Consider the following 11,586-nt stretch of genomic DNA (forward strand, 5'->3'; position numbering starts at 1 on the left):
TTTCAGAACTGAGCAAACACAAGCAAGAAAAATTGCATGAAGGGCATGTGGCTTTGGAATCAAGGAAAAAGAAGAAAATAAAGAAGAGGAGACCTGCAGCAGAGGATGATAATGTGGAAGAGGAGAATAAGGAGGATGTGCCTTTAAGAGGGATGAAAAGTACGTAAGGGTTGGTTGCAAACCTGTAGAATGTTTTTGATTTTGATATTCGATTGATTGTCTAAATTGTTCATGAGTCTTGCATGAGAGCTGCCTTGTACAGAATCTTAGTCGGTCAAAGTTTTAAAGAAAGTATGAAGATAACATAATTTCCATGTCACAAGCCAAGTCTAGCTCCAGGAATTTGACATAAAAATACTTTTCATCTTGAAATTTGCCTTGGAAGCAGCATGTTCTTTGCTAGCTGCTACATACACACGTGATGTCTGTCCAATCCCTAGGATCGATCTTATAGGGCAGACTGACATATGTTACAATATGCTCATCATGGAACTGTAATGTATTCATTATATTTTGTTTTCAGTCAACTGTCCTTACCTTTTTCTCTTGCTTTTACCATGTGTATGATATGTTATTATTGTCTCGAAACTTGCCTTTGAAGCAGCATTTTCTTTGCTATCCACTATATACACATGCTGCCTGCCCAATCTTATGGGTCAGACTGACGTGCTAAAATTTGCTCATTAAAGAAATGTAATGCCTTCATATCCTTGCCCTTCTTTCTTGTTTTTACCATGTGCCTGATTATTTGTCATCATCTTCAGAGTTGGCTTGGAAGAAGTATGTTCTTTGCTAGCTGCTACATACGTACATTACATCTGTCCAAATCCCTAGGGTTGATCTTATGGGGCAGACTGACATATGCTAAAATGTGTTCATTAAGAACTGTAATATATTCATCATACTTGAGCCAGCTACCCTTGCACTTTTGTCTTCTTTTTACCATGTCCCTGATTAATTATTATAATCAAATTCAGCTGCCTCTGGGGTCTACATGTGGCTTGTCACCACTTGATCTCTCACATTGGGTGCAAAGCCTTCACGAGCTGAAAGGACAAATGAAACTTGGAAGATTTAGCACTGTCAACTTGACACCCTCTTCCCTCACTTTAGGATGATTTACGATTACTGCAAGGGGGCTTCCCTATATCTACTCAATCCACAAGTGTATGACAAATAGAGGCTGGATTATGGAATAATCAACAATCTGGTCTCTCGCTCTCTCTTTGTGTATATCAGCATATTTAGTTCAATTTCAGATGGGGTGAAATGTATAATCTATAGTCTCTATGGGTTGTAAATTACTAAGGACAAGAGGTCTGAGTTCTAGGTTTGATTGACTGTTTGTGGCAGATTAGTACACACATAGAAATCTCCTCTTACAAATTATTTCTAGGGTGAACAAAGACAGACTTCTAATCTCTTTTCAGATCTGATTTTAGCCTTGACAAACAGTGTATTGACAGCTGTATTAAACCATCAATATCCAGAATTAGAAAGTGATTCACAAGTGGATAAAAGACAGCTATCTTCAGAAATGATTTCCAGCACAAAGGGTAGATTAGAAAACGTATAAATCTGTTCTAGACATACGCTATTACGAGGTTCAACTTGCAGATTTATGCCATCAAGTTCAAATCTAGCATTGGGTATGCAAAGTAGGATATGAATTTATATCTAGACCTTCTTGGGACTCGGCTGGAGTATAATGAAGTGCTGTAATTTCCAGATCTGTAGAGCAGAAATAAAATAAGTTTTAACATGGATTTTATATTGGTTACAAGGTTGTGCCAATGCCCAACAAAACATAGTGCATATGGGGTCGAATAAGGACTATTGGAAGGACATCTCAGTAAGGAAATAATGGTGATAATATTGCAAAAGTTTGAATCCAATATTTTCCTTGCTGTCGTATGCTTAAAAACTTTAGCAAGTGAGATCACTAGTAAATATGGCCTCCAAGACTATGGGTTTGTATTTTTCAATAGCAACTTATGCATGCAACAAATGTAGAGAGATAGGCATTACTATAAAAGATGCAATGGCATCCACATATTAAAAGGAGTTGCATTACCTGAATTAGCATCCCATAGAAACCATCAAGAACTATACCAAGAGTTCACTACTCATTCCTTCAACAACCATTATAAGTGGGGAAGCCTTGCTTTTATAATCTTCTTGGTTCAAACCTCCAATAATAAAATAATAATATCTAATGAAAATCCCTAGAGCTAATTTTGAAATGCATAAACTGTTGGACACCTAATCTGCTAAGGGTTATGGTGTGGAATATGAAGAGTCATTGGAGTCCAAGAGATCACTTGGAATATGAAAACCAAGGGTCATTAGACATTGTATAAAATGTATATCTTTGTGAATAATATGTATCTCACGATTATCTAAATATTTCCGATCATTTTGTGTAAGTTTAACATGGCATCAGAGCCGGCGAATTCCTGACTTGCTCAAGTTTGAGCCATTGGTTTTGTGGCCTCTCTGTGCATGTTAGTTTTGTCATCAATTCTGCATTTCATGAATGTTGCATCAGCTAAATTCTAGCTGCTACCTCTGCCCAATTCTGTAGCATCTCTGAGAAACGTTCCTTGCACATTTAGAAACACACCTTGGACATGGTCTTTTAGGAGGATCATATTTTGGTAATGTGAAGCCCTGTTAAGTGGTCTAAGCGGGGGCCTAATTGTCTATCTGCATCTATGAGATGCACCATCAATAGTCCCTTGTCTTTGCTTTTTAAGCATTCGTTGTGGGTTAGAATTTGATATGGGTAGCAATGCCACGCTTCACTTCGACATAGCGCTTCGTAATTCCAGTGTTCATAGTTTATGCTACAAGACATAAATACTAGATTTCACATGGTTTCGAAGGATGTAAAGACTAGATTTCACATGATTTCAGTGCACTGTTCTTAGCGGCAATGCAAAGCTCTACAACCATTGGGCTATGGCCACAACAGATTCTCCAAAGTGTAAGCACAATGTGCAAAGCTTTTCGCTTTCACCTACCCATCGAACAAGCCACTTTCTAGCCTGCTAGCCAATCTCCTCATCATACATACATGCTTTGGTCGTAAGTATTTTGGAGACCAGGTTCTAAATAGGTTAGGGTCATATAACATCCCTAAAGGGTAATTGCTTGAACCATTGGTGGAGTCTTATGGGCGAAGATCAAAGGCCTAAATTGGTTGTCGTTGCCATTATGGATGTCATGGGTTGCCAAAAACCATGGGAATTTGCAGAACGAGCCCTCACTGCTTGTAGAGTCTTTGATGTGTGGTAGCAATGGAAACATTGTCAAAAACATCTATAGCAACCCAACTTTTGAAAAGTCTCAAGTAGCCTTGAGACAAAGAGAAAGTGTGGATAGAGCCTTCATTAGGCACTTCATGTGGCATTCAAATGTATGGAATATTAAATGAAGGCACAAAAGGGCGAATGCTCTCAATGCTAAATCCAAGAATTGTAGCTATCGTGTTACTGTTTGTTCTTCAATGGCCTCTTGCAACATGTCAGGGGTGAACTAGTTAAACCAACCACTTTTGATTCCAGTTCAACCAATCTTTAAACATTGGTTTGAACCTTTCCCTACCTAATTTGCAGCCACTATTAGGGGTTTGTTTTTGACTGTTTGTCATTGGTAATTTTACATCAAGCACTTGTGACATACGAAAGAAGACCAAATTTGTAGAGTTTTAGGGTTGTTGTATAGTGTTTTTGAAGGCTGGAAGGTGTTTATTGAATATTTTGGTGTAGCATGGTATTTCTTTCATCAATTGAAGCCGTAGTAAAAGAAGCTTCTGGAATCGATAGTGGTGCATTTCTAGTTGAAACCCTTTGAGGCCTTTATTTTTTGTCGAGACAATGGCCAGAGTCAATGATTTGTTAGAGTTAAGCACACTAATGTTGTCTACTGTTGAAGACACATTGAAAATCAACAAAGCGTCTTTTCCTAGTGTAAGAATCTGTCTACAAGATGCACACAAAAAGATCAAGTTTCTGCAACTCGAATCGCAACTACATCGAAATGAGTTACAACAAAAAAGACATCATTTTGAATTGGTTTTTGTTCAGAACAATCCCGTTTTTGAATTTGAAGTTGACTCCCATCAACAACTAGAAATTGATCAGATCACTAAGTCCATCTCAGGAACAAATTTGTATGTAGATGCAAAAATTCAGTATGCACTTTCCAAGCCCATCATCAGGCCTTGGGAAGAGCTTATCTACAACAAGAACAAAACTGGTCTTGGATATGAGAAGGAGGTGTCCTTTCATACTCCAAACTACTCTAAACCCATTTAGTTTCAAAGTGCCAGGTTTCTTCATGGTGATTCATATTCACTTGTTCCAGATTCTGCTCCTCTTCCACAACAACCACATATTTTCAAATGCCAACACTGTAATAGAGTTGGCCATGTGAAAGATCATTGTTTTGATCTTCACCCGTGTGAGCATTGTCATAAAAACACTCATCATTCAAACAAATTCACCTTTTGCAAGAACGAAGATTCACGTTGGATGGATCACTTCTTGACATTGGGGCTTCAACAACCAAGAAGATATTTTGGTCATACCACATAATCTGTTCTCAAGTATTGGCACATCTTGCAGTTGAGATTTCTTCATCTTCTCACTTTGTATCTGACAGAAGGGGAATTGATGGTCATCTACAAGCTTCAAAGCTACATCAAGGCTCAAGCGAGCCTGAGCCTGTTGCTTGAGCCTAGAGCCACAGTCAACCATACCCAGATTCATGGTTGGTGGTCAACCTTAAACCATCGTTGGTTAAGACCTCAATGGTCTCCCTTTTTCAAGAAATAGGGAGCACTTCCTCTTGCATGAGCTTCTAGCCAGATTTGAAATTGTTCCAGGAACTGCATCAAGCGTTCTAGGTTGAGACCTCAATGGTATCCCTTAAAAAAAAGAAGCCTTCAACTTCTATCTAGATTCAGAAGTGTTCCAGGAACTGTATTATGTGTACCAGTGTTTGTGGTCATCCTTAAACCACTATCGGTTGAGACCTCGAGTTCTCCCACCTTATAGCATCATTTTAGAGAGCACATTCAGCCAATTGCTGCCATGCATTTTGTGTATTTCAACTATGTTCTTGGACTTATATATACCCCTTCAAATTAAGGGGGAGAATGCTGGACACCTAATCCGCTAAGGGTTTTGGTGTGGGATATGAAGTGTCATTGGAGTTCAAGAGACCATTTGGAATATGAAAATCAAGGGTCATTGGACATTGTATAAAATGCATATCTTTGTGAATAATATGTATCTCACGATTATCTATATCTTTCCTATCATTTTTTGTGAGTTTAACATAAACAAATAATATTGCTAAGCCAATTTGAGTACACATGGTCCATAATGTATAAAATAACAATGGAATGTGTCATGTTATGAGCCTACACAAGTGGTGCACCTTGTCTAGCATGATAAGAAAGTGGGTAAAAAGCTCCATTGCCCTCCTTAACTCAAGCAAATGGAATATGTCAACAAGTCAAACTAGCAATATAATAATTCTTCTCAATAGTTCCTTTCTAGAATCCTCCAAAAATGAATAAACTAACCTTTAAAAGGACTGCACACTCCTAGACCATGAGCACACATGTGACAACAATCAAGTGGTCAAAGTGAGCACTCTCGCCATCGAGTGCATCTAAGTTCCTCCGTAATGATACGTGGGATTGCCAATGTGATGACAAGGCATTCCACCAATTCAATAATGTAATGGTCATGATGTTAAATCAAACATGATTCAACAAACTCCCAAATGGTGGTTGGGAGAGGGGGGGGGGGACTGCTATCCACCCATGTGGGTGACCACTAGGAGAACTTTTTCTCCCATTTTGTTTAGCTTGCCAACCAACAATCCTATGTGATCTACAGATAACTAGCCTCAAAGGCCCTTCATTTATGCTTCGGTAAGTGCTTTGTGACATCTAACTTATTGATAAGATGAATGTGGGCCATATATTATAAGGTACATTAACCATTTTCATAATCAAGTGCTTTCATTTAATGTTTAAGAGCATATTGGTATAGAACACAAGTTGAGTTGGATGATTGACAACCTTTGATTGTGTTGTTGTTTATGTGCTTCATCAATGGTTATCCTCAACCCCTAGTCTACTATGACCTTCTTTGAGGCCGTTCTTACTGCCATACAGGAGGGGCATAAATAGGAGGCATTGATTGATGTTGCGTGTCCATGGTAGTCCATACTTAACACTTTCCATCTATCCTCTATCCACATCCCAATCTTGGGTTTGATTGCTATTTGTCACCAATATTGGCTTCCCATTTTCTTATTCTTGAGTAGGGGCTTGGAAACTTTTCTCTAAGAGGTTGGTGCAGTTGAAAGAAAATAAAGAGCATGAGCCATTATGATAAAATGCAAAAGAATGATCGGGGTTTAATAAATTACGTGGCCGAAATCCTAGCTTGAGCTCTACCCACCACATTAGCCCTCATCGAGCTCTTGGCTAATGCATGAGCAAATCAAAATGAAATGAACTTCGACATCCCAATCCTGATGAACAATAAATCGCTTCATCTTTAAGGGGCTATTGATGCATAAATAAAGACTTGTGAGCCAAGTTATGCAAGAAAAATAAAAATCATTAGCGAAAAAGGCGCACTAGTTTCTCTTGTCTCCAGGATGCAATGGATCACTAAAGGATAGAAAATTGTCTTCGGGAGGATAAAATGGCTTGGAGGGATTTTATTTCTGGATTGATGAAGTGATTTTTTTCCAGGAGAATTGACCTCATAACCTCCCATTAGCGAGGTGCTTTAGCGACGGGAACTCGACCAATTGAGCTAAATCATAGGGCTCAGATTGATGAACTGATGCTATAGTGAATTGTGTTATTTTATTGTGAATATTGCCTTTCATTTTACATTTTTTTAGAATTAGGGTTTCTATGAAGTTTTCATGGTATGTTGAATATTTTATGGTTAAAAAATTTCCTTTGCAAGATGTGTCATCTAGTATCCTTCAAGAAAACTTAGAATAACATTCCTCGACCTTAAATCTTCCATTGATTGAAAATCACCAAGGTTTCATTGAGAGGATTTCTCTCTGCTACTCACTCCTACCAAGGTCTTCCACCTTTTACCTTGCCTTTTTATGGCTCCATATATCTAAGATTGATAAGGCACTAGTATTTGGGTGCTAATCTTTTAAAATTTTTCATCTTTTTCTTCTTTTCATGGCAAATTAGGGTTAGGACACAACAAAATCTGCATTTAATAGCATACAATATCTTAAACATCATAGTCCTAGGGTTAGACTAAGTATCTCTTAAATTGAAAAAAGGAAAATTGTAATTTTTATGCATTTTCAACCATTATTTTAAGTCTGACATCGAGGTTTAAGTCACTGTTTTGTGCATTTTCAGCCATCGAAAATTGCTGTAATCTTTTCCCTTGTTTCCTTGTTAAATAGGCTTTGATTATTTATTGATTATCATTAATTGTGGACTATTTTTATTATTGCTGTCATAAATTTTGCATACTATAAATTATCTTTATAAACCCTAATTTATAACAATAGGCATTTGATGTTTTTTGTTTTGTTTTTCCAATGGAAAAATAACTCGCAACTTTATTCAAGTTTTGAATAAGGAACAAAATTACATTTTGTAGATGTGATCCACATTTAGTATGAGCAGCCTTTTGGCTTCTGTTCATATAAAACGCTGAAAAATAATAAATACTCAGAGCAAGTGAAGTTAAGTACTATAGTAGTTGTTTAACTTCTCTTTCTTCCCTTTCTTTTCTATACCGTTTTCCATCCGCCTGGTTCGGTGTCAACTTTTACCATTGCCAAATCATTCATTGTTGTCTAAGCTAAGGCATGAACAACCCTTGACCTCGAGCTTGATTCAACTTACTCTGTCTCCCTCCCAATTAAGACTAAGGCATGGGTTTAATAGTGAAAGGGAGAAACATAAATATACAGTAATATATCATTAGCCTGCAACCTTTCAAGTAAATACAGGGCACTTAATAATGCAGAAGGGTTAATTATTTGATCTAATGCTCTTCTTGTCTTGTCTCGCTAATGATGTAGTACGGATACTTTACATTGTTCAAGTAACTCACTTCATAGGAAAACAAGTTTTCTTTAATTGTGTTCTATTTCTTAGGTGCAATTGTTTCAATTAGCAGTTTATAATTTTCTAATTAGAATTTCTGCGTCCTAATCGTGTTCATTTAGCCACACATTTCGAGGTTTCATGCCTCTTGTTACGGATACTTTACATTGTTCAAGTAACTCACATCATAGGAAAACAAGTTTTCTTTAATTTTGTTCTATTTCTTAGGTGCAATTGTTTCAATTAGCAGTTTATAATTTTGTAATTAGAATTTCTGTGTCCTAATCGTGTTCATTTAGCCACACATTTCGAGGTTTCATGCCTCTTGTTGTCAGGCATGATAAGGTTCTGATATATGAGGAGACTTTTGTACTATTTTCGAGGAATAACGTTTCATTTCCTTGAGACAGAATGGCTTCTTGATTACCACAATAAGAGACCTGGATTGAAGGTTCTGCAACAAGAAATTGATGATTTTATTGAGAATCATGAAGCTCAGGCAGAGAAGGTACACAAGCATTTGTCTGCTGTTGTATGCATTTATATGTATTTTCATCTTGTGGCATTAATTCGAGTTAATCATCTCATATATCTTAGTCTTTTCGTTGTTCTCAAGTTGCATACAAGTTGACTTGTATGTACATTTATATTATAACTATAGGTCTGTGAATAAGTAGGTTATTCTATTACCTAAATCTTGCAGGAAAGAAAGGAGAGAGAAGCCGCTTCTGCAGCCGAAGGATGGACAGTTGTTGTTCATCATAAGGGAAGGAAGAAAACCGTAGATTCTGAAAGTGGAATTGCTATGGGTTCTGTTGGGCTAGCTGCTGCTCAGGCAAAAAATGCAAAAAAGAAGGCCAAGGAATCTGCTGTGACATTTTATAGATTCCAAAGGCGAGAGGCTCGCAGAAATGGTATGTTCACTATTCTGTATTTTAGTTTGAGTGGATATGATAGAAAGACATTGAACAAAATAAAAGGACACATTTCTTGCTGCAGTTTCCAGTTTTCTGATGGTATGTTCACTATTCTGTATTTTAGTTTGAGTGGATATGATAGAAAGACATTGAACAAAATAAAAGAACACAGGCACTTCTTTTTCCTATTCATTTGGTTATAATTCAACCATCCCAGTCCAATATTTTTTGGAAAACACATTGATACTTAGCTAAACATGTGCCCAACAAAATGCTTCATCTGTTGAATTTCATAGCTATACCAAACCCCTGTTTGCCAGTAAACCTGCTAGATGTGTGCATCAGCCAATTGAAAAATTTTAAAATGTTGTTTTTTTGCAGAGATTATGGAGCTACAAAATAAATTTGAGGAGGATAAAAAGCGGATAGCACAGATGAGGGCCGCAAGAAAGTTTCGCCCGTACTGATGTTTGCAGACCATTTAATGCCATGTGCTGTGTATACTGCACATCTCATGGTTCAGAGCAAAGCTAAAACAATTGGCATGTAGAAAAGCTATTTTATTCTGGCTATCGAAATGCCCAGAAGCAATGTAATTGCTGTTCTTATTATCAAATCACGGTGTGTATTATTATGTGGTACAAGAGTTATTTTTCCTAACTAATTTTCCGATTATTATGTTTTAATGTTCATATTTTGTTCCCAAGTATACTGGGTTGAGGCCCTCTTGAAAGAGCACTGACATTCCGTTTATTTCTGATCATTGTGCTTTTCATATTTTTCACCGCATAGAGAGGTGCAGTGACTTTTATTTTCTTTGCTCTGTTATACATACTAATTAAAGAGACTCGACAGGCAGACTCACCCAGTTACCAAGGCTTTGTTAAGGTGAGAAGTTGTACTAATGAGAGTACACTTGATGAGTAAAATAAAGGGGAAAAGTTGCACTAATGAGAATACATTCAACGTATGAAAGTAAACTTTCAGAGGCAATGTATGTTAGTCAATCATTTTGCTAGAACATCATTGATTGGTAAATAATCTATCTAATTAAAAACCTAATATTATATCTTGTCCACTTTAGGCGTAGATAGTATATGTTGGATGGAAGTGCTTTACGATAAAAAAATGTTGTGTATGTTTATGATCATTGTGGTAATTGTGCTTAAAGGAATATCGCATTGTGCTTAAAGGAATATCGCTTTACTAATTGAACAATTTATCACAAGAAGCGGTGTGTATGATTACGATTATTGTGGTAATTGTGGATGAGCACACATGAAACATTCCTTTTCAACGAGTTAAAATAAAATTTTTCTTCAGTTGTGTAGTATTAATGAAGAAAATTAAACGTGCAACCAAATGGTTGCTTTTCAACATTTATTGGACTTTGATATCACATTTCGTAGTGGTTGCCATGATCGACAATGTTTCCAATTTTTCTGACCGCGTATATCGATTGGAAACTCCTGAACACCCTACGGCAGTAAAAAATTTGACGTTGCTGGATTTTTGTCCTACAAGTAGTAATTAATGCCTTGTAACCGGGTATGACAAGGATGCAGTTATCTAGTCAATGTTGTCAGAGGGAGCTTTTTATGCATTTTATTCCTAAACCACAATTCGCGAACCTTGTTCATGAGAGTTGCTAGAGTTGAATTTATCTGATAGATAAATCCCCTTTATTGACAAAGAGGGCACCTTATCTCCTATTATATAATCACAACGTTGTCACATTATTACGACCTTTTGTGTCTTTGATGGGTTCGAAGTTGTTGGGTCTCCACAATGAAGGCACTTACCAAAAGTCACTTGACTAGATCGAATGAAGTCAACCTAACTTGATTTATTAAATTAAAAACCACCTCTTCTTTTCTTTCCATCTCGCTCACAGAACAAATTATTAGATAATTATATGCTATAGTATTTAATGGTTTTCAATGTATTGGCCTCAAGCTTTGCAAGGCCTTGGGAACCTCTATGTATTTAATGGTTTTAAAGGTATTGGCCTCTTGAGCTCTGCAAGGCCTTGAGAGGTTCTATGTTGTATTGAAGACCCGTATACGCATGGAAGTCCACAACACCTGTAACAACTAACACTTTTGATGACTACGTTTTCAGCGTATTCCAAGTATACCAAAAAAAAATGATCTCATCAAGATCAAGTATGAGATGAAAAAGTTCATACACATGACCTTGTTTTAAGAGGAGAGCTTGAGCAAGGAGATCATTAAGTTGGACTCTATCACAACCCACTATTTGTTTTGTGAGAATGTGCTTCATAGTGTATAAATTGGCAGTTGCCCAGAGGGTACTGTCAATAGGTTAATGCACGTTCCAGTTCCATATGTACCACACCTAAGAAAATACTTTGTTCAATGTTGTATCATATCTCTTTAGATTTGGGTGTGAGAAGTAGACGACGAAGATAATGCTTTGTGCAACAAGTTATTGTATTACGAGGTATCCTTGGAAAGAAATGTTTTGTTGCAGTGTGATCTATTTTTATTTTTATTTTTTAATTTTATGTATAACAATGATTTT

The 11,586-nt window shown here is 36.8% G+C and overlaps 1 protein-coding gene across 1 annotated transcript in view; it reads left to right on the forward strand.

Annotated features, from left to right (window-relative positions):
* Positions 1 to 9,795, forward strand: part of LOC149202909 (uncharacterized) — a 45,878-nt gene extending 36,083 nt beyond the window's left edge. The window contains exons 2-4 of the mRNA XM_089403293.1: positions 7 to 159; positions 8,536 to 9,039; positions 9,424 to 9,795. Coding sequence (XP_089259419.1) covers positions 7 to 159; positions 8,536 to 8,756 — 374 coding nt within the window. The 3' untranslated portion in view covers positions 8,757 to 9,039; positions 9,424 to 9,795. The remainder of the gene's footprint in view (positions 1 to 6; positions 160 to 8,535; positions 9,040 to 9,423) is intronic.
* Positions 9,796 to 11,586: the final 1,791 nt, after the last annotated feature.

This window comes from Pinus tabuliformis, chromosome 2_1 (genome assembly GCF_031772625.1).
Source record: "Pinus tabuliformis cultivar Carrire ecotype Pingquan chromosome 2_1, CPIR1, whole genome shotgun sequence".
Lineage (NCBI taxonomy): Eukaryota > Viridiplantae > Streptophyta > Pinopsida > Pinales > Pinaceae > Pinus > Pinus tabuliformis.